The sequence below is a fragment of the Gallinula chloropus genome, assembly GCF_964237585.1.
Source record: "Gallinula chloropus genome assembly, chromosome: 1".
In the NCBI taxonomy this organism is placed as follows: Eukaryota; Metazoa; Chordata; class Aves; order Gruiformes; family Rallidae; genus Gallinula; species Gallinula chloropus.
In genome coordinates this window covers 43,290,056-43,313,616 of record NC_140085.1, presented here as the reverse complement: position 1 = coordinate 43,313,616, position 23,561 = coordinate 43,290,056, and the positions used below count along the sequence as shown (strand labels likewise).

The 23,561-nt window shown below is 37.7% G+C and overlaps 1 protein-coding gene across 6 annotated transcripts in view; it reads left to right on the top strand.

The window, feature by feature from the left end:
* Positions 1 to 23,561, top strand: part of CADPS2 (calcium dependent secretion activator 2) — a gene marked incomplete at both ends in the record, with an annotated part of 308,165 nt that overhangs the window by 129,816 nt on the left and 154,788 nt on the right. For all 6 annotated transcript variants that reach the window (XM_084274517.1, XM_084274519.1, XM_084274514.1 and 3 more), the window contains 3 exons: positions 1,016 to 1,252; positions 5,318 to 5,439; positions 22,821 to 22,932. In XM_084274517.1, coding sequence (XP_084130643.1) covers positions 1,016 to 1,252; positions 5,318 to 5,439; positions 22,821 to 22,932 — 471 coding nt within the window. The remainder of the gene's footprint in view (positions 1 to 1,015; positions 1,253 to 5,317; positions 5,440 to 22,820; positions 22,933 to 23,561) is intronic.

The following is a 23,561-nucleotide window of genomic DNA, read 5'->3' as shown; positions in this document are numbered from 1 at the left end:
ATTTATGATAGTCGTCATAATAGCTAATGATAAAAATAGTCTAATTTACAAGCAAAGTGCCTATGAAGTGCCAGACAATACTTTGCAGTGTGTGTCATTTATACATAAAACGTGTATTTGACTATAATTTACATTTTTATTTTATCTTGAGTGTCATATTCTCCCAAGCTGCCATGTATTCAGTGTTGGGAGAAACTGTGCATAAAATTGGCTCTGTATGAGTTCATATATGCATTATATATATTTTTATGTTCCCTCTTCATTACAAACCCAATAGTTAAACACTACCATCTAAGTTCCACAGAGGAGAAAAGTAATTTTTAAGTTCTCTCTAACGCTTATGTTTAAAATAGTGACGTGTGTAATAATTCAGCATTACTTTCAGCATGGATGACCTATTATTAAAAGTAGAAATAAACAAGCATAGGAACTTCATGTCATGGTTGGAGTTTAACAGCTTTATCATAGAAGCAGGAATGTGGTTGACTTTTTTCTTGTAGCGTGGGAAATGGATGAAGTAATAAAATTTTTAGTGGACAGTTCATTTAGTTTTTTTAAAATTTGAAGATGACATTAAAGGTATGTTGTCAGTTCATATGGTTAAAATATGTTTCTAAGAAATATCTAATCATTACATATTCAACCTGGGTTTACAACTAAATGAATGGACGGGGAGGGGAACAGGGTGGGGAGGGAGCTAGAAGTTGCATTCTTACAAATGCCCTTTATTCTGTTTGTGCATTTAAAGAGATGTCTTGTGCACTGTATTTGAGGAATAAGACCGAATTCTCAATTCAAATTACATTTCTTCTAGTGAAAATGAACTGGTTTTATGGGATGGAATTAGCTTTCCCATTATTCTTTAAAGATATAAAAATAGATAAACACTGGAATTAAGACTTTTATTTTTAATATGTGTCTTCCTAACTGAGAGCAAATCAGTGAATTAACATGAAATATAATGTGTGGTTGTTTTCCTTTTTTCTCTATTACTTTTTAAAATATATCTTCCAAGGAAAGAAAATTCCCCAAATTTGTAACAAGAGAAATGGAGAACATGTACATAGAAGAGTTGCGGTCTTCAGTGAATTTGCTGATGGCAAATTTGGAAAGTCTTCCAGTGTCTAAAGGTGGGCCAGAATTTAAACTGCAGAAGTTAAAGCGATCACAGAATTCTGCATTCTTGGACATAGGAGATGAAAATGAGGTTCAGCTGTCAAAGTCTGATGTGGTCCTCTCCTTCACATTAGAGGTAATCGCATATTTCACAGAAAACTTGATGACAGTTTAAATTACTATAATATCTCTGTCTTGGTACTTTTTGTGTGTGTGTGCTATTAATTCCTTGATAATACAAAACTATGTTAAGTAAATTTTCTCTATAATAGCTAGAAATTAGCATAGAGCTGTATGAGGCATTCTCTTCTTGCAGCTGTTAGTTGCATTAGGACTGACACAGCAGTGCGGGGAGTTGAATGTCCCACATAAATGTAACTTGAAATGAATTCCTCTACATCAGATACCTAAGTACACTTTTGAACATAAAATAATGAAACACTGTTTTTAACAGGAACTAATTCATATAATTTTATGAACTAGTTGTGTTTTCTCAATGAAATCATTTAGAGAACAAACAAAGTAAAAAAAAAAAAATCACTGGTAGTCATAATAGATTTTTATAAATTTCTGCATTTTATCTCAAGAATCTAACTCATGTTTACTGACATTATGCAGAAAATTTGGCCTATAGGGATGCAGCCCTAATCCATATGGAGCCCAACTGACTTTGAAAGGAAACCACAAATAGTTACTTGAACATATCTGATGACAGCATCATAGCTCAGGTACAATTCCACAAATGTGCTTATCAGGAAATGTTGATCTCACTCTCAATAATAGAATAAAAAACATTCCTAGAGTGTGTATTGTGTTTTTGCTGGTGAGAAGGTGCCACGCTTGTGCTATGCGCTTTGAAGTGGCTTTAGTTTAAGACAACTGATGATATTGCAGAACAAATATTTCAACTGTTAAATGGTTTAAAACAATTTTTTTTTATCTTTTAAGGATTTTTTCTTTTCTTAAGGGAAATGAGCATCTGCTTTATTCATGTAATGTTGAAAATTCAGATCACTTTTTCTTTCCAATGTCATCAATATATACACAAAATTAAAAAAAATGTAAAAAATAGATGAAAAACTTTAAATCCTTTGTATAACAGAGAAATGACTTATCCCACTGCATGCAATTTTAATATTACTAGCTAATAATGCAAAAGCCCAACATCAACTTTCAAAGGCTGGTGAGATCCATCATACTGTATGCCAAAAAGTATTAGTTCATCAAGAATGTAAAACTAGAGTGGAGGCCTCAGTACTTAAATATGTGAAATGAAATTGTTTCATAACTCCTGTGCTAAATCCTGTGTGTCTCCATCAAGTGTGTCTGCCTCAAGTGGAATACCAAGCCTGGAATGGTCCGTAAATAGCAAAGAAAAATTCTGAAGCGACTAGAAATGTTTTCTATCATGTTTTCTATCTTCAAGACAGTTTGCTTGGTGAGGGTTGTGAGAAGAAAAGCTTTCTCTGTGCCTCTAGAGAGAAATATTAAGTAGGTACTAAAAATGATGTGATATTTTGGGGGAAAGCACAATAAAAGGTTCAAACAATCATTAAATGAAAAATGGCAGGAGATAAAATTCCTGGTAAATATGGAACAGTTATGTTTTGTTTACAGCCTTTTCCCTCTCACACCAGAAACGTAGACTGTTAGGTCTGGTGAACTTGGGGGGGGAGGGCTATTTTTTCTTCCTTCACCATCCCTGATACAGAAAACACACAGATGTCCTGCCAAATTAGTAATCTACAGCTCATCTGATTCAAGGCAAAAAATCGAAGTGTTACTCTACATGTAGCAGTTTTTAGTAGGGCAGGTTTTAATTTTAAACGTGGGGTTAATTCCATAAGTTGAGCTTCTTGCTGGACAAGTATGTGCATATCTTACTCTCAGGAAGCTGCATCTCAGAGGATGTAAGGGCAAAAAGAAACAGTCGAATTGATTCATTTACACTTTTCTATGCAAATCAGCAAATAAGAAAAGCTGATTGTATTTCCTTGGAGACAGAATACTTTATTTTTGGAAAATGTGAGGCCATATGTGCACAATTTCACATTTCTTGAATAACACAAACATGTCCATGTCGTATCTTTTGTGGTATGACTTAATTGTAGGGTAACCAGCAAAATCCCCGCTGAGGACTGCTGCACAGGCTCATGAATGAACAGGGAGTCTGTAACATGTCTAAACATTAAGACAGAGTGTCAAGACTCGATGAAAATTCCTTAGGGGGCCTGAAGAAGCTGGGGTTCACACTACCACTGCATGTTGTTATTAAGACAGAGCAGCAAAAGATATGTATAATGTTCTGTTCGGAATGGACCTTGCTGGCTAAGATAAGAGACACCCCTGTGCATCACTGCAAGCAACAGTGACTGGTTTTGCAAGTCAAATGCTTCCTCAGATAGCCTATTTGTGGAAATTTATAAAATAAATAAAACACAAAAAAATAGTAGGAGAAGACTTAATCGCTTATGTTGTTCAGCATTTGGACAGTTTCAGGAATAGACAAGCAATAGTTAGGAAGCTGTTTATCAGCTAATGAGTCAATCAGCTAGTGACAGTTTCCTCCCTAATGAAATGCAACTTTTTTCCATTACTGGAATGCAGAATTGCTACCAAAGACAAATGTACTGTGCAATTAAATTGGAAACTCAAGGAAAAGAAGTATCAGCATGAATAAACATGAAGTCTGCCTTCAACAGGAGTGTACATTTGGCATGTGGAAAGGCCATACAGGCAGGATTAGACAAAAGGATCTCTAGTGCAGTCTCTCAGTCATCATTGGTCACTTTGATAACTACTTGAATTCCTGGAATACAAAAGATGGAAAAGAGAGATGATTATGTCGTTGTCTCTGAAAATTTCTGTTTCTATTTATAGAGCATAATTGACGGTTTTGATAATTAATGACTAATGCAAAAATGTTCTAAATGGTCAATGACTGTCATCTCCCTGTAATATTACCAAACTAGCAATTTTACAAGACATCTTAACCGCTGCTGAGGTTCTGGAAATTTTAAATTCCAAAGGATTATACAGAGAAGGGTGAAGTCTGGCTTAACACGCCCGAATGGAAACAAATTGGAGAATACACAAACAGTTTAATAGCAAAATGTTTTAATGGTTGCTTGCTGATCTAAGAAACTGATTGCCTCTAATGCCAGAAGTAGTTGTTACTTTTGTTATCTTAAAACAATCAAACAAGTACTGGTTTCAGTGTATAGTTCAGTTGAGGACAGTTTTTCTGCTGATTAGATTGACTACGTTTTTTCCCAGTTTTTTCTCTCATATGCCCAAATGGGGCTGGAAAAAATAAAAATTAAAAAAGAAAAAAGCAAGCTGCTTTTCGAAAGCAAGTGTGGAAACCCACCTAATTTTCCTCTCAAGAATTTCTTCTCGGAATTAGAAATGTCTGTAGTGTAAAATTACCAATAATTTCACACTGTGGCAAACTGTAAGCAGACCGTAAGGCGGAGAGCATTTGAAATAGGACTGCAGTGGGCTCTTCTGAGCTGTGACAGTGTAGTTCAAGGGCAGCTGAAAAAACTATGGGATCTGCAAAACTCAGAATGGCCCTGGAGAGGACATTTCTTGGGACGCAGCTGGTAGAGGTGGCTCCCCCTTCTCTTCCTGCCCCGTCCCCATATGCACACCAAGCCTGACTGCAGGTACTGAGCTGGGAGACAGAAAAGGGGAGGGAAAGAGTTACAGCAGCAGATAGCAATGCTCTGACCTGCCTCCTGCTCAGCACAACACAGAATTGCTTCTGAGATTCAAGGGTTTCAACCTCCAGTGTTACAGTAGCACAAATAACCTTTCGAGATGTGATCAGTGAACTTGCTTGTCGTGTTTACAGTCTGACTTTGTAACCTATTTATTCTATAAATACTTATTGTGATGACAGCTTAAAAGATATGTTTCCTTATGTACAAACATTTAGAATTCTATTTTGACATTTGTCTCAAATTCAGCTACCAGCATTTAAGTTTTTGGTCATTGTTCAACTAGCAACAGAGAAAAAAAAAATGAGCTCCTACTGCTCGTTGTTGAAAGTGGAAAAAGAAGGCTAAATTAACACTATTCTCTGTGAAGATTTGGATTTGGTTTTTTTTGTTTTTTAACCAGCGTGGAGTTTTACACTGCAGTAGCTGTGCTAGGTAATGTTTTCTAAAGGATAAACTATTTGCTTTCTTTTCCTCAGATTGTTATAATGGAGGTGCAAGGTTTAAAGTCAGTCGCTCCCAATCGAATTGTCTACTGCACCATGGAAGTGGAAGGGGGTGAGAAGCTGCAGACAGACCAAGCAGAAGCTTCCAGGCCACAGTAAGCTGCTCTGCTATTGCTGTATCCAGCATCTCTTTCCTTTATATCAAAAGAGAACCTGACTGAGTATCTTTGCAGGTTTTCAAATTAAGTTAATGCTAGGTTGTATGAAATTTTTCCAAGGTTGATTATCTTAAATCCTTCCTGAAAAAATGAAACTATAAATAATAGTTATTTATGGTGAATTAAGGAAAGCATGTGAATGCTGTCCAGATAAATGCCAGTGAATGTATGTGTGAGAAGAGCTAAAGACTGCAGGGTTGTGTTCTTACCTGCATCCTCTGAAAATACAAACCTCTTGATAGATGTTAGCCCGAGGTGATTTTATGTATTCTAGGTTAATGTGCAGGTGGCCTTCTGAAGTGTAACTTGTACAATTGGTAGAAAATCAATACTCAGTAATCAGTCTTGACAAAGCTTACTCACCTGCTGAGTCTATTTCATTTTAAATTATAGGATCCACTTCTTTCAATTAATTTTTGAGGAAGGCAGTCAGCAACTGACTTGGAGGGGATAACATCATGACATCTGTAGTTGAACCAGTCAGAGTGGCAGAGGGGAAGAAAATGAAGTGTGTTTTTGGTTGATTTTTTTTGACCTTGGCATTGACTTCAGACACTTTTCTCTACGTTAAAATGTCATTTGGAATCTTTTGTAGATAACTTTCCAGACAGTGTGTTGGGGTTTTCCTGGCACCATGGTGTGCCTTGTGAAAGACAATTTTAAAATTGCAGTTTTTTAGAGTATCTGAGAAAACATCTTCAACAGAGTTGGTATAATGGCTTCTGTTCCATTCAGACCACAAATACAGACTTCTGTTAGGCAAAATCATAATCACATAGTTTTATATGCCTCTTCTGGGGTTGGTAGGAGGAGGAGATCTAATTTGGTGGACTTTCTCCTAGTTGCAGAAAATTTCCTTGGCAAGTAAGCCAGCATCCTACTCCAGGAACTTGCTCAAACAGCTTTGCAGAACTCTTAAATATGTGGGACAAGATCTAAAATTCACTTGTCGCAGTCCCTGGCTGTGTTCCTTCTTCAGGGCATAGGAATGTTGTGTCTTATCATTTGCCTGTAGTACGTGAGGTTCTTCTAAAAGCAACAGTAGCCCAAAAGACATACAGATACACACATTGAACAAAGGTGATAAGTGTGTATGCAGCATCCCCTGCTCATTTGTGGACCTGTTGGGGTGTTCACTGGTGGCTTGGGATCCCATGAGAACCTCAAGACATGGAGGGCACATCGCCAAGCTGTGCTTTGTCTTCAGATTCAAGAGTAGCTCTTGTACTGTTACCTGCAACAAGTGCTTCCAACCTTCACCTGTCAGTCCAGGTTGGTGTGTCTCCTTTTCCTCACTCTTGAACTTACTAGCTCCTGTTTTAAATGCTCAATTAACCTCTGATGTCATTGGTACGGGTCTTCAAATCTTCCTAAATAATATAGAATACAAAAATGATTGAATCTTGGGCACAGTTACTCCCCTTCCAGAAAAATTCCCTCCAGCTATTTCCAGATAGGGAAAACAAAACATGGTAGTTGATGGTTCATGGTCAGTTCATGGTTTACTTATTATTTGCTGAGGATTGCACGTTAACGTAAAGTTTGTAAAGGCAATCAAAAGGTATACATTGTGTATAGATAACATTAACTAAGTTAATAACAGAATAGTTCATTTTCCCTTCTGTCAAAGTAGAAACTTTGTGAAAAGGAAGTTCCAGAACAGATGGTTTCAGTACCAGAACTGGAGTGTTTCTGGGAAAAAAGGGTAATGTTAGGACCCGTTCTGAGCTTGTAAACGGATTTAACGCATTTCAGGCTGAATAGACATGAGTTGATTTTCCATATAGGTGATGTTGTATGAAACAAATTCATATAGATTTGTATGGAAAGTGGATGATTGAGAGATGCTATGAACCATGCACTAGAATGACAGGAATGGGAGTTACTGGTGCTATTGTTCGCCTGCTATCCTGCAAAGCAGTGTAACTTGAAGGGGCACAGCTGATAAAGCTCTAAAATCTGTCTAGTTCTTCTCCTCTGCGTTGTACTGCTTCCCATTTCTGGCAAGAGTAATTATGAGACATTGGCATACAATATGATTATGAGCATATAGAGACATACAGTTTATAGGCATATATACAGACATAGTTTGAGGCAACGGAGGAGGATATTAAATTAGACAAGCATGAAATTAGCAAGTTATGGGCAAACAGTAGAGAAGATGGAGGAAGCTGCCTGTGGAATGGGAGATCCTTTATTCTACAGTTTAATTTTTCTGTTAGAGCCAAATCAGATTTTCTTGACAGTAGAAATATTGTTTGGGGTTGGTTTTGGTTGGTGGCAGAGGGAACTAAGAGGGCTTGGCAGAGTTTAATCAGAAAATTGCACTGGTGGAAAAGAGCCTAGGAAATACTGTTAAAGGCAGCAAGGAGTCCCCAAGTTTCAGAAGACTTAAGGTGACTCTCTTCTTTAATCTCTCTCTTATCCCAGTCGGTGTCCAGTCCTTCAAAGATCTCTCTTACATTTATGAGCAACACATCTCTTGCCCCATACAGTCACCTGTCTGCTCTTGCCTGCTCTATTTCTTCCAGCAGTCATCACCATTCTCTGATAGGGACCTGCCAGGGTGATGGGGAGGGTCAGTCACTGGGTGAATGATTGGATGTTGTCCTGCAAAGAGGAGGTATGGGGAGACATGAAACAGAAGTGACTGGCTGTTCCTGTTGATGGTAGTAATGGTACCACTACTGGGAAGAGAGATGCCTCTGTTCCCCCTCAGTCCTTTGGCAGCAGTGGGCAAAGTCATGTAAGTAGGAGCCAGTGACCAGCTGGGCAAGCACAGCCACTCCATCTCTTTTCTGATACAGAAAAAACAAGCTGTCAGCTGCCCTAAGCTACTGCCTGCTTTGTCCTCTGCTAGAGCTGGCTCCTTACTGGGATAATTTTCAGTACTGTCAATCTGATATGAAGGAAAGTAATCACTAGAGGAGAAAACACAAAACTCATGGCAAGAAAAAAAAAGAAAGAAAATCGAGAAGAACTGTAGTTCAGCTCGACTCTTCAAATCACTAGCAGTAACATATTTGCACTGACAAATCCCAGATAAATGAGAACATAACTTCAGATTTTATATAGGACGTGCAGCTAGAAAAGGGTAGCAAAGCTCTCATACTAAGCGTAGAATGAGACAGTGATGAAAAGTGAATGATTACCACCAGCCTGCTGTGGGAGACTGCTGGCAAGAGCTCCAAATCATGTCCTTGTCACACACATTTTCTGTAGTTGGTTTATCGTTTTGAACTGGTAGCTACATTTGTGAAAAGAAGCAGTATAAAGAATTATTTATGCCTCTTTTTTTTTTTTTTCTTCAGAAACATCAGTGTATGAAGTGCAATGCTGCTACTCAGTTTCAAAAGCTTTGACAGTAAAAAGGAGAAAATTAGATACTCAGACAAATGCTTCAAGATGGAGCATGAGCCTGTGTGTCCTTAGAGCGGAGATTAATGGGAACATGAGTCAAGTGGAGGCTTAATTCAGGATTTATCCACTATTCCAAAACGCTTAATATTTTCCCAGCTGCTGTAATGAATATTTATTTAAGTATCCCTCTGAATCCCTGAATGCTTCCATAAGAGTAATAAGGAAATGAGAAACAATGTTCTTTCTTAAAGGGGAAAGGCCAAATTTGAGTCTCAGAGAGGAGAGCACGGTTTTATCCTTATATCTACATGCTACATCCTTACATATCTTACAGTGTACCAGTAAGAAATATTTTATGTTTTCTTATTCCTTTTAACCCATCTGCTTTCTTTTTCTTTGAATAATAATTTTGTGAGATCACACTGAAGCACTTCATTTTCTTCTTTAACAAGCTAAATGAAGCACCGTTTATACGTATGTTACGGCGTAACTAATGGTCATTCTAAAATGCAAATGCTGTAGGTCAATATATTTTGACTGAGCTTAATTCTTGGGCAATTTTACAAACAGATCAGTTATGCAGCTTCACATGCAAACCCTATAAATTTTTTATTACTGCCTGTGAAATATTTCTTCATTCCTTCCAACTGTTTCCTGCCTTTTAGCCCTGCTGAAAATCCCTCCAACATAGCCTGTGACCTTTTCTGCCAGAGATCAGTAAGCAGATCCTTTAGAGGACCACTTCAGTTGTACCAAGCTTTGCATAACTTTGTTGCTGTGACGCCGCAGGGGGTCCTCTTGCAAAATCCAGAGCTAATTCCATTTCTCAAATGTTACTGATGTAGCTTGCTTTTTAAGCTTGTGGAGTCTGGTGTCCACGTGTTTTCTTATCGTTGGTTTTTATTCATTCTGAATATTAAATAATGTTGTTTCTAGAAAGCGTTATATTTTGGATATGCATAATCATGCTTCAAGATAAAAGATGTGAATATGCTATCTTTTATCATTACAAGTGATATTCCCTTGTCAGATATTTATGAAATAGAAAAAAGACCATGTTTTGCATGATGAGAAAATTTTAACGGAGCTGGGACATTCTTCATGTAAACAAGACAAATAAGATTATCATATTTTGCTGCCAGTGATTGCATAACCTTATAAAAAGGGCTATTATGTATTAGAAGTATGTGAAGAATTCAAGATTAAATATCTGGCCAGAGGAGGCGGGGAGCTTCAGTCAAGACTGCACAAATCAAGTAAATGCTGCTTGTGTTATCTTTGTGCAGTATTCTGCCACTGCTGATTCCACAAGGGATTTGAAGTATGGAAGTATTTGTGTGCACATAGTTAAAGATTACTTAGTAAAAAAATTCTAGAACAGTGTAAAAATAATAATAGGGCTTCTAAAATTAGAACTTCCTGAAATGTCATGGTCAGTCATGAAACAAATAATACTACTTTAAAATTTTTTTTTGAGGATATGACAGGGGATGAAATTTCTGAAGGAGCAAAGGACAGATGACATTTATAACCTGTGACAGCCATGTTCCAAGCATCAGATAGTTTTATTTCTTTATCGTAGTCCTTGCAACTTTCAAATTTTTAGTCTGATTAAGGTAGAGGAAGAAACGATTACACCAACAACTGTCACCTAACTTGCAGTGTCATGACCCAGCTGTACAATATGTGAGGAAAGGGGAAGAAAAATCTTTTTTTTTTTTTCTTCCCACCTGTTACTGGTCTGTGTCTAATACAGCTGGATACATTAGATTAATTTTGGTCAGTGATACTTTACTTTTAGTGTTTAGTACCACTAACATTCCTTATATTGTTTACATGTGGAAGAATCCATGTTATTGTTCTTGTACAGGAGGAAAAACAGAATGAAAAAAAATTGTTCCTGCTTCATTGCTTCGAGTCTTAAATATGAAACTAGAGGCTAAATACAGAGAGAAACGAGGGACAGAAGCACAAGTGTTTACTGAGCCGATAAGCAGTAATCAAACTGGTCTGTGGCTGGCAAGCCAGCCAACTCTCCTTAGGGCGTCTGGGTTTTTTTCGGTTGTTTGTCTGGGTGCTTTTTGTTAAAATGAGTATATTTGCACATGGGATTTTTATGGAGAGATAGAAGATTGCAGTTTCATAGTTCCTCTTACCACGCAGTTTCATGCTTCCTCTTACATCTTGTGAGGATAAATTCTCTTTAGGATTTAGCTTCTTGAATAGTGGTTTTTACTTGATGGATTTTTACCTTTCTTCAGTGCCGAAATTTCAGTGAAATCCAATGTTGATCTTCCAGAGAATAAAGTAGAATTATTCAGCCAGCTTTTGGCATCTGGACTTCTTTTCTTTAAAACATAAATACATTTTAGGCAACATTTACAAAAATAAGGCTTTATGTGAGACAAACCTCTTTGTAGTATTAGCAAGATCGTTTCAAAGCCTAAAGTCTGAGAAACTTAATTATCTCAATGTGGGCAATGTAGAAAACTTGGTAAAGGTGAGCATGATCCTCCAATAAGTATTTTAGAATTTTAGGGAAGCCAGTGGGGTAAGGATCCTGACAGGAATCAAAGTGTATCCTAACTAGATTGGATTGGGTTGCATAATGATCGCTATTATTTGCTCCAAGATTCAATGTTATATCTTTAAAGGATAAATTCTATCATTGCTTTCATCTTGCCAGTAGGTCTCTCTTTTTTGGATTGTCATGATTGGAGCAATTCACAAAATAGGGTGGAAGAAATTACCTTTCAAAAAATTGGTTGCTATGAGCAAATTCCATATATGCCTGTCTAGTATCCAGCTGTGAAGAGAAAAACAAAATCGCCAGTACGAAATTATCAGATGTTTTCTTGGTTCTGCAAAGAAAATGACGGAGAAGGAAAAAAAAATACACATGCATCCCAGCCTGTGTTCTCGATTAGCAACAGAGGAGTTTGACAAAAGGCATATGGATCCAGCTGAAAATTTACATTACAATTTTATTCAGTTATTTTTGATGCCTGATCAATCACTTGCTTCTTTAAAGAAAAGAAATCATACCTAATCAGCTCAACTATAAAGAGCAATACAATATCCACAAGAAATAGATAGATTTCCAAAACAAGTAAGTTTCAATGATGTAATCTGTCATTGATTACTATTTTATATTGTCTAAGAGATTTTTCACCTCTCTCTTTGCAGAGAAATGTGAATTATAATATACAGGCTTTTAATATTATAAGAAATTTGAAACGCAGATGCATAAAAGCCTGAGCCTCTCAATTCTAACTGGCCTTGCTCTCAGCAGGGTTTGAACCAGATGGCCTCCAGAGGTTCCTTCCATCCTAAATTTTGCTGTGATTCTATGATTAACTTCTAAAATGTGCTCTCATAACTCTGTCTACCTAAGGGACTTGTGAAAACCACAGTTGTTAGAAGAGAACTACTCGCTTGTCAGATCAAGGCAAGTATGGCATGGAATAAATTGGTGAGAGGAGGAAAGAGATAATTACAGCTGGTTGTAATCTCTACTCTATTTGGATAGTTAGCAATAAACATAATCCTTCTGTCACCAGGGCATATCTTTTTTTAATTTTCTTCACCCTAATCTTTTTGATTGTTCTGGCTTAATCCTGGTTGTTCTCCTCGCTCCTGTGTGCTCAGCATGCTAATAATTGACTGAAAGCAACCAGGATTTCTGCCCTGGTGTGATGTTTGCACTTCTGAAGGATGCTGCTTTGGTGCACCACCTTCAGCTGCAGTGCTTAAGCCCCAGGCAGAAAGCTGGTGGGATGAGGGCTTTATGATTAATAGGTTCTCTGTTCAGAGCCGGGATATTAGCCCTCCTGATCTAGTGCGATTGCTAGAAAGAATAGCTGTTTTGGGGTGACTTTCTTCTTTCAAAATGTATAAAAACATTGCATATCTCTTGCAAGACTGATACCAGTTTTATTAGGTAGTACATTTTGCAAATGCTTGAAGATGTACATCCCACTCTTATCCCTTTCACTACAATAATCAGGGCTTGGAGAAAGACCTTGTACATGCTGCTTAATGTACATGACATATATCTCTTTCCATTCTCATTCTCACATGATCCACAGCAGGCAGATATAAGCATTCTCTAACATTGCATTAAAGCATCTAGAGATGTGTGATCCAGCTTCAAACTGGAAGGTATTTGGCTATGAATAGCATGGTGTTGAGCCAAAGCCAATTATTTCCTGCCAAGAAGGAAAATGTTTTGGATCAGTCTAAGCTTCATACTAATACAGCTACATGATCTCTGGCTGGGTCAAAGTGAAGGCAAGAGCAGCCTGTAAAGTACCATGTAGAGGGATGGAAATCTGTCAAAACCAGGGTGAATTTGGGAAGCATTACCTCAAATTTTACTTCCAGTCTCCTTCTGGAATGCTTTGGTAGAGTGGATTTAAAGTTTTTCATTCCAAGTGATCTGCACCTGCCTTATCTTTGGAAAACTGAAACTTCAATTGTTTGTGGGTTATAGTTGTGAAAACATTTCTGTGGATTTCTCTTAAATTTTCATGTGATCAGCATGTTCCATTTTACATTTTCTGAATAGACTATTCTTGTATCTTGAAGTGGCCTTCCAAAACTTTGCTTGTACTTGTTGTAAGCAATATACTCTGGGTATACTCTTCTAAACATTTGACTAGATCCAGTGCTTGAATTGGAACAAATTCTATGGTTTTATTTAGTTTTGGTTTGTTGTTTTGGGACAGGTTGAGGAAAACAGTTGAAAAGGGTAAAAGTAAAAAACTTTTTAACCCTATTCAGGCTAAGAATGCATCTCAAGTACTCATGACACTAAGAAAACTCTTTTTCACTCCACCATGGGCAGACTCTTTGCTGTCACTGTGTTAGCAAGTGCATTGATCCTCGGAGCTGTCAAGAGATCCAATGCTTTTAGAATACAGAGCAGTCCACTGAGCAGACAAAGAAAAAAAAATTAGATCTTGAAATTTCTTGCTAACTACTTAGCATCTAAGGTATGAGTCTACAGGTTAATTTGCCTACTTGAAAGCAACACGAGCAGATTGAGAGTAGGAGGACAACAGAAACAAAGGCAGAATAATGTGGACAGCTGATAAGAACAGTAGGAGTCAGAAGGAGGAGTAAAGGGGGTTTCAGAACAAAAGAAAAGTGGTGCGATGCCAGATGGAATACTGAAATCTTCCGAGTTGATTCCTGGGACTTCCCTGATAGACTGTGCAGGTTTGTATAGGTCAGTCTATTTTGTGATTTGGGTTCCCATATCTTTAGACTGACATAAGGACATTTATCTGCTTCATCAAAGTATTGTCAGTTTATCAACATTTGTACAACATTTTGAACGTTTAAGGTGTCACACAAACACTAAATAACATAAAAAAGTAGGATTTGCAATTTTAAGAGTGTCATGATGGAGTCATAATTTTATCTTTGAAGGCAAAAGTGAAGTAAAGACACATATAGAAACTTCAGGAGCATAAATTACCATGTCTTGCCATTGTGGCTGTCAGTATCCCTTAGCTGGGTTTGGAACTCCCTGGGAAACAGGAGTTAATGCCTGTCATTAACTCTTCACTCAATATGTAGCAGTGGTTCCCAGTGCCTGGCAGTGAGTCATTACATATCCTTGAAAATGTTCACCATGACTTATCTTGGTTGCCTGTACTGGAAGTGAGGTGGGAAAGCAAGAATAAGGAATAATTTATTCCCACTCATTTATGTTTGTGATGACAATATCTGTCATAAGAGCATTCTGTAGTGTTAGAGGGCACTTCTCTCAAATTCAGTGTAGAAAACCTAAATCAGTACTTTTACTTAGCTGCTTATTATGCATTGAACCCCTCTTCTGGTTTTCCTTTCTGGTTTGTAATAGACATTTGTTTGCTTTAAATCACAGTTTTGTCCTTTTTTTAGAAGAATTTTGTTTCCAGATATTAATAATGTCTTATGTTTAGACTGTGTCTAGCTTATTATTATCACTCTGATAAATGGCTAGTAATTCTGAGTTCTGTTAATTCCTTTATTTAAAACAGTGATCATTTTTAAAAAAAATAAACTGAAAATAACACTGTATGATCCAATTATTCTTTTTTCCCCTTTCATATCAATCTTATAAATTAAAGGGGCTCTACAGTATAGCATACCCATCAAAATGCTGTGTCCTTGCTGTTGCTGAAGGTAAGGATCTGATTCTGAGCTTTCAGTTCTTCAGAGCAGTTACAAGAAGGAATTGCCAGTGTTTGGCAACAACCAGCCTGAAAGTCCTTAACTTTGCTGCTGAATCCACAAAAGAAAAAAAAAACCCAAACAGCATTCATTCTTTTTGAGTGACAGTACTGGATAGTGACTTGACAATACCTCCAGAAATTGAATTCCGGGCTACTGAGTGTGTGAAGCTACATGTGCTGAACACAGCTCGCCTGTAAGGGAAATGCTAAAGAGATAGCTTGTTAGTCTGCATTTCAAACCACTGCTGCGCCAAGTCAAAAGTTCCCATACAGATTGAAATAAAGGAGAAATGGTAAAATTAAATAAATAAATAAATACAAAGTAAGGGACAGTAGTTTAGGTCCTGCTTGAGTGGAATCAGGGTTGACACTTAAAGGCAACTGTAGGACTGTCCATCCTTACCCCAACATTTCCCTTTTTTCTGTACTTCTTCCTACTGTCATTCATCTCTGTAGAACTATTGGTCTTTCCAATACCTATATTTTCTAGTTTTAGGAAGATTTTAATGAGAATCTCAGGGTTAAAACCATTACTGTTGTTATGATCCTTCACTAGCTGACAGCACTGGAAGTATTTATGCAAAGTATCTGTGTTTCTGTAGTGGGGATTTTAAAACAATTAATCCATAGTTCTCAGCAGTATTTTGCATTAAACAGCAGAGTCGTAGTAATGCAGGGAAGAACAGAGTCAAGACACATGAGATGATATGAGGTTAGCAATGAAAAGCCAAGATACCTGGCCAAGCTCACAGTTTAGTTTACCTGAGCGTGGGGCTTGCCTGTGCCTCTTCTGTAGAAGGACATTATGATTTGTTCAGAACCTTTATGCATTGCCTTTCAGCTGCAATATAATGTGATTAAGGGACTGGAGCATCTCCCGTACGAGGAAAGGCTGAATGAACTAGGGCCCTTCAGCTTTGAGAAAAGAAGACTGAGTGGGGATCTTATTAACGTTTATAAGTATCTGAAGTGTGGGACACAGGGGAAATGGCCAGCCTCTTTTCTATGGTCTGTGGAGACAGGACAAGGGGCAGTGGCTTCAAGTTGGAACATAGGAAGTTCCGCACCAACATGCGGAAGAACTTTTTCACAGTGAGGGTGACAGAGCCCTGGGACAGGCTGCCCAGGCAGGTGGTGGAGTCCTTGATTCTGCATAATAAACTTTTCAGTTGTGCAGTAATATTTCAGGATCCTTTTTCAAAAACTTCTAGTAACAAGCAAAGCTGGAATGTTCATATTATTTTCTAAGGCATGCCAAAGACAGAAAATAAACATGCCTTTGGGTTGCACGAGGCAGCTGTTAGCATTAAGGCCATTGATTTCTGGTGTAGCATCCTGGTGTCAGTCATTGCCCATGGATGGGTATTTCTGTGATCATAAGAGGAAAGGAAATGCTTATGGTAATTGTCCGGTTAGTGGACGAGAACCAGCAGCAATTAGTACCAACTAATAGCCACTTTTGGAGTCTCAGTAAAAAAAGCCAGAATCAGGTAAGTGTGGATTTAACTCTATTTTGGTTTGGCTGAGTGGAGCCACCTCGTCAAATTGGAAATTCATTGTCAGACGGCTGTGGGGGTAACGTGCGTGCACTGTTGGTGCAGCATCTTGCTTGCTCATTTACTTTTTTTCTCTCTCTCTGTATATATGCACTTATAGTCAGTAATATACAACACTTCATAAATTCCACAGTACTTCAGTAACAACAGAACAGTTGTATGATCTGGATTTAAGGTGTTTTGAACTGAAGTGTCAGCATAGTCAGATGTGTCAGGGAGGTGCTGTGAGTCTCTTCTGTCTTTTTCTTTCGTGGCCTTTCATCTCACAGCTTGCACTGTGAATATGATTCCAAACCTGAAGATTACAGATACCTGGTGTTCTACAGTTATGGTATGTTTTAAAAAAAAATGTAGAAACTATGAAATGGGTATCAATTCTTGAAGAAGTTGAGACATTGAGATGTTACGGAGACCTGAACATTGAGTTTCCAGTCCACCTCTAAGATGAACAAAATTCATCTTAGTTAGAGCCTAACTGGATTTGGTGGGTCATGCTGCTCATTCCAGCTCTGTAACACATCCGTGTATGGGTAGAAAGTAAGAAAACTCTTACAGAAGACCTCTTAAGGTGATTTAGTGAAGAATTAAGAAATCTGTTAAGGTAGTTTTATGCAGTAGACTTAAAGCAAAAAGCAAACCTGGAAATATTCAAAAGGAAGCACAGAGAAGACAAATACACTCTGATATTGGTTTCATAAAGGCCAAAAAAGGACAACTCATAATTGCTGAGGAAAATTAATTCCTGGTGGTGCAGAATTCTGTAGATATAATGTTTTGTCAAAAAGAAAATGTTCCAATAACAGCACTAAAATAAAATTTCTAGATGTTTGCTTAGAATAATAAATCTTACAACATTCAGTCCCAAGTAAGACGGGAGATTTAGGATCTCGTAAAGTTTTGATTAACTGAGACTCTGATTGGAGTGGAAAACCCAAGAGAGAAATTTGTTGCTGTTTCCAGTACACTGAATGTGTTCCAAAGTGAAGTAGAAAAATAAATTAGCTTAGAGAGGGCTCTGACACAGTGATATATCTTCACCTGAAATAAACATCTACCTCCTTGCTGTTAGTGGGTGCTTTTGCAGTGAAGGGAAATCAACTTTGGCAAAGGACTCAGTCACTAATTATGCTATCAGCCCATGTACTGCTGACAGATGTGTTAATGTGGTGTGAGGACCACAGCTTACAGTTGAACATGATTAAACATCAAACCATTCTTCTTTCTATAGTAAAGAGGAGTAAGTGAAAACAGAAACATAATGTACAGAAAGGTAAATAATGTGGCAGAACAAGAGCCTAAATAGGCGGGATTTATTTACGTCTTTTTTAGACTTAAATGTTGATAGGTTTAGAGGTCTCAAGTACACTATTGACACTGCAGCATTTAGCACTGAAATTATTGTTACTTTTGAGTACTTTTTTGGCAAGATTTTAAAAAATCACCAGACAATAATGGGAAATGTTTAAGTTAATTTGAATACTGTGTGAGATCCACACATGTTTTGAGAAAAAATTAGTGCTTCCATCTAGATACATTCAGCACTAAAATTGTTCAGATTAGCAAAAAACATTGGGCAGATATTCATAAACTGACAACTCTTCCAAATGCAAAAGTGGGTGGAAGTGGCTGATTTGCTGTTTCCACATTTTTCAGATATGATACACATTATTAAAGATATGACTTTTGTAAATATATATATTTTGTAAATAGCGGGTTTAGAAATCAAATTAATTAATTTGCTTTTCTTCCTTCTTACTCTCATTTCCACAGTTTAGTATCTCTCTAGTAGAGCAAGCATGAAAGAAATGGCCTGCATCATACTATGACTCAAATGAGATCAGAATACCACGTGCAATTTCCTCCTTCCATTTTCACAGAAACCCCCAGTTATAACCTACAGGTTCACCTGCCCTCTGTATGGAAACTAAAAGTCAGCTGTAGGCAGGATTTATTTTCTTCCAGAAAATATGTCATTGTCATTGTTGTTATTCCATTTTACGAGTAACTCAAGCAATCCTTTGTATGGCCATTGACTACTTTTTAATCTGCAGATCAGAAAAGCATTCCTGAGAAGTGCCATGTTTTCTGTGGCAGCAAGTGCATCCCCAGCCTTAAGAGAAAAATACAGATGCGGCTGGCCCAAACCGCTTTAAATTTAAAGGAAATGTTCCACTATGGCCCCTCCAATGAGATTAACAGGCAATATTAGCATTTTGATAGGTATTAATAAATGCATTTGACAGAAAACAAATGTTTTGTGGAAGAAAAATGTTAAATTTTTGATAAACCAAATGGATATAATTATATTAGCACATAATGTCTATAAATTGAAATAAGAATTTTAATGGTGAACAAGACTTGCATCGTGAATAATTACTGTTTGGGTATTGATTTCATGAATTATTGGGTAACCTCCTGACCTATTTTTCATCACTTAACAGCTCCTTGAACAGACATATAGTTATAGGAAAAAACAGCCAAAAGCCTGGAGAAAATTGACAGAATATTACAGTGGAAATAATGAGTGAACAAGTAAATTCATATTTACTGGCTAGGAGGGCTATATTTATGGTCTTGGCGTTACGTAGGATTGACGCAATTTATTTGCACAGTTCTTAGTCAGACATGATGATGGGACAATCATTTCTCCAGTATTGTTGGTACACTATAGGGTAATTTTAAGATGATCTGTACGCTGAAAATCTGATATCTCTTTTTATCCTTTCAGATATAGAAGCTTAAAGTGTGATAGTCAAAAATGGATTTGTGCTAAAATGAAGTGTTTAAGTAAGAAATAGTTCATTTGTGGAATGGAATATGACCAGGTGTCATAAAGAAATAGCCAGGGGAAGGGGAAAGATGAAACCTCTCAGACTTCAACTCCAATATTATTCGATTTTAGAACAGAATAGGCTAGTTAAGTATGCATGCATGCTTTATCCAGCCCATCCCTTGTTTCCGATCACTCTTAATAAATGTTGCATGACTGGTATCTTCTTATATTCAAAGCACAATCTTTACAGCTTAGAATTTATTTTATTTTTTTTAACAAGACAAAGGTTTACTAGTGGGTACTGATAAGGCCATTCTTATAACTGCACTTCATTTTGTACTGACAACACAGAAAAATGCATATTGGGAATTGTTACTAGCAGCGCTGTTCATGTGGGTTAGCCTGCAGCTGGGAGTTCAGTATCAAACATTTTGGTTAACACTGTAATTTCTGATTTCTGCTTCAGTTAATGCATAATAATAATAAGCATAATAATTTTGTGCATTAAAATGTACAGCGTATAGATAAACTCAATTTCTGTCTGGATTATTGAGTGTTTTGTACCCATGCTCATTCTTGGAAGAAGCAAACTAAAATGAACATGATACCACTTCTATTTTGGGTGCTCTCTGCTTACCTCTGATTTCAAATGGCATGAAGAGGATACTTCTGCAATAACACAAAGCTCCAAAGAAACAGGGCTTGTGTTCCAGCAATCCATAAGGAATACAATGTAAGATGAAATCTGAGCCTTGGGTAGTTTGTTGTGATCTTGGCAGCTGAGCAAGTACACTTGATACTAAGAATTCAATCTTGGATTTGTCTTTTCTAACAGAACATGATTCCTTACATGCTTTTTGATGAGGAATGCTGTTGGAGTCTAGGTAGTAACATCTGTGACCTTCTGCTCCACCAGATAATTCACTTCCAAAGACATAGTCTCAACAGACTATCAGAGTTAGCTGAAGTCCTGATCGGCAAGGGGCATGAAGATCAATGCGTTGAATGTTTCCACCGTGAACATTAAGCTTTAAGAACTGATTCAGACCATTACTTCTCAGTCCAGGATTTTCATTTACTGCTGGAAATGGAACCAGGGATGGGAGAAAGACTAGTGATTGAATCCGCTGTTAAAGATGATTTCTAGTACCACCTACCTGAGTGCCAACAACAGGTGGATGACCAAGTGTTAGTCCCATCCACATCAGTATCTCATTGTGCCTCTAAATTCAAGAAGCAGCAAATTCTGCCAGGCTCCCTCGGCAAAGTTTCAATGTGCCCCATCCCTCCCTGTGTCCTGCAAAAGTGGAGCCTGTGTTTGTATCTCCAGAGGAAGCCACACCACTTTCTGTGGAGGTCCTGGAGCTAGATGCTGGGGTGCCCAGATTCCAGCACATGCCACAGCACGTACCTGCTGCTGAACTTGCAGAAGCTGAACTGCCCTTGGTGATGCTCTCTTCCTTGAGCAGGCTGTGGCCCTTCCTTTTAGTCAGCATGACAACTTTTGATTTCTCCTGTCTGTGAATTAATGCTGGCACTAGGTTTTTGTAGAGGAGCTTTTCTTTTTTGGGTAGGTTTTTTTGTTTTGTTTGGGTTTAATTATTTTTAATAGAAGTTTCTCTTGATTATTTGAATGATCCTATCAATTGTGCTGTGCACAGTTCAAGGCTTCTGTAAGCTCAGGGACAAATACATCCTGATGCCCAAGAGAGAGTACATCTAGCAAAGTGTTTAGATTTTGTTTGTGATTGCAAGGCAGCACTGTCCTTTAATAGTGGGATCTGGAGGGGAAGGCTGAATCTGCGACTGTTTCATCTTTTATGAAGATGCTTTCTCCTTGGAAATCTCATTTCTGTATTGTGACAAACCCTGCCCTTGGGATTGCCTCTGGGAAGAGCAGCAGCGCTTAGGCATTGCCTTGCCCTGCGACTGCAGCATCGATCATCAGATCACAACACAGGTTTTCTCCCTTTCAGGAAGGTAATTTCTTCTGAGAGTCCCTGTTTCAATTACCATGTTGGCTGAAACTAAGGCTGTGGCCACCACAGACAGAATGAGCGATCTAATCCAGACAAAGCAAATAAGACAGAATGTGGCATAAGATGTGGTTCATTTTCAGTGAACCTCACTTTTCTAGCCTGGCATGCATTCAACCACCTGTAGGACTGGTTTATACAGAACCATCTTAAAATTTCTCTTGGTTTAGTTACATATTACTTTTTAGACTTCATCTTGAAGACCATAACTCTTGTTGAAAGAGTTTATTTTACTTATAAGATCCCTTTCCTGGAGGATTACTACTTTGTGTTCATTTCCCAAGAACGTAGGAAATTATTCTTGAAAGTAAAATGAAAATAATTGCTTTGTGTAATTGAAGCCCTCTAAGATTTTGGCTGGTGAAATGCATCCTTTTATATAGAGCATACTCTTAAGGTCAGCTCTTTTCTTTATTTCTTTAGTTTCTGCTGATCATAGTGGAAAACTTGAAGTGAAACTGGAGCTGTGCTTACTTTTTACATTTTGTTTGTGCCTGGCAGCATAATCAGAATCAGTATCGTCAGTGCAATAACTACCATGCAATTGTTTAGGCAAATAGAACAGCTTGTTAGAAGAAGTTTCAATCTAATTTGTATAATTTTCTTTTTTTTTTTTTTTTTTGTACCCCTGGCACATGGTGGGGGGAAAAGGCTGACAAACAAGTGTCTTAACTGAGATAAGAGATTAATGGCTAGAAGCTTGTCTGCCTAATTTAGCTTCTCTAAAAGCATGAAGCCTTGTGGCAGTAATTGTCTTGCAGAGCTACAGTCACTCTGATAAATAACTTTTTTTTCCCTAGCTTTTGCATTTGTGTTTACTTTCTCCTACATGCATATACTGAGTTGTAACAACTCATGAAACATAAAGTTTTCTCTGGTCTTTGTCTTCCTTTCTGCATAGCTCATTCATCTAAAGTGAAACGTGTAATTGAGGTGTGATTCTTTGCTGAATTAATATGACTTGTGTGCACAGGATAGTGAACCTAATAATGTATTTAACAGAAAAAAAGATTTCTCTTGCCTTTCAACCTTTCCGCTTCCTTCCTCTCCTTTGCTTTCTTTCTGTTTTCCTCTGTGAGGATATAATTTCAGTCCGTTGGATTTTTCCATTAAAAAGTCAATTACTGATTTTTGATTACAGAAGTTATATGGAAAAACCACTGATTTCTCTTATCACAGAGAAAAGCCTATTTTCCCATAAAGATATTTAACCTTGGATGCCCAAAAATATAGTTCCATGCCCTCTCCCATCAAAAGTTTGGAAATTAAGTTCCTGAAGCCCATTAATAAATATTCTGTACAAAATATTACAGTCCTATCACTCTCAGACCCGTCCTCTGACCCAGTTAAATTCTGTTATTTATTGCAGATGGGGAACTCAAGGAGATTTCACCACTACTCACCCTCGGCCTGTTGTCAAAGTAAAACTCTTTACAGAAAGCACCGGGGTCCTGGCACTGGAAGATAAAGAACTGGGAAGAGTGAGTATTATGTGGAGAAACAAGAAATATGTGAGAAATGATGCATAGAAATGCAAGTATTGATAAAACATGACATAAAATCATGTAAGGTATTACATATTATGGTATTATTATGTTATTAAGGTATTCAGTACAGTGCCTGTGCTTTTCCTTTTGAGGGTGACTTTTCCCGGTGTTCAAAACACGATGCGGTTACTTGGATTGCCTTTCAGAAACTTGCAGCTGGGATCCATGATGGTTCTCCTTGCCCTCTTTAAAACTTTAGTTGCTAGATGACCTACAAATACCTGTAGCTATTCAAATTAGGAGCAAGAGAAGAGACTTGGGTGTGTTATAGCAAATGATTGCAGAAAGGGAAGGAAGGGCTTAGCCGGTGGAAAGGTGGGGGAGGGAAAGGAGTGATGGAGATAATATTGCATATTAAAAAAAGGAGTTTGCACTCTTGCACTGTATGAGCTTCCCTTCCCTTTTGACATTTTCCCTGTCCTGACAGGTTCATTTATCCTTCTTAGGCCAAACTCAGGAGCTAGAGTGTGCAGTGTATCATAGAAAGAGGAGGATAGTGTGAACAAGGCAGAGAGGGTCTTCAAGTCTTGTGAGTGTGTCCCATCTCCTATTGAAATTTTCCT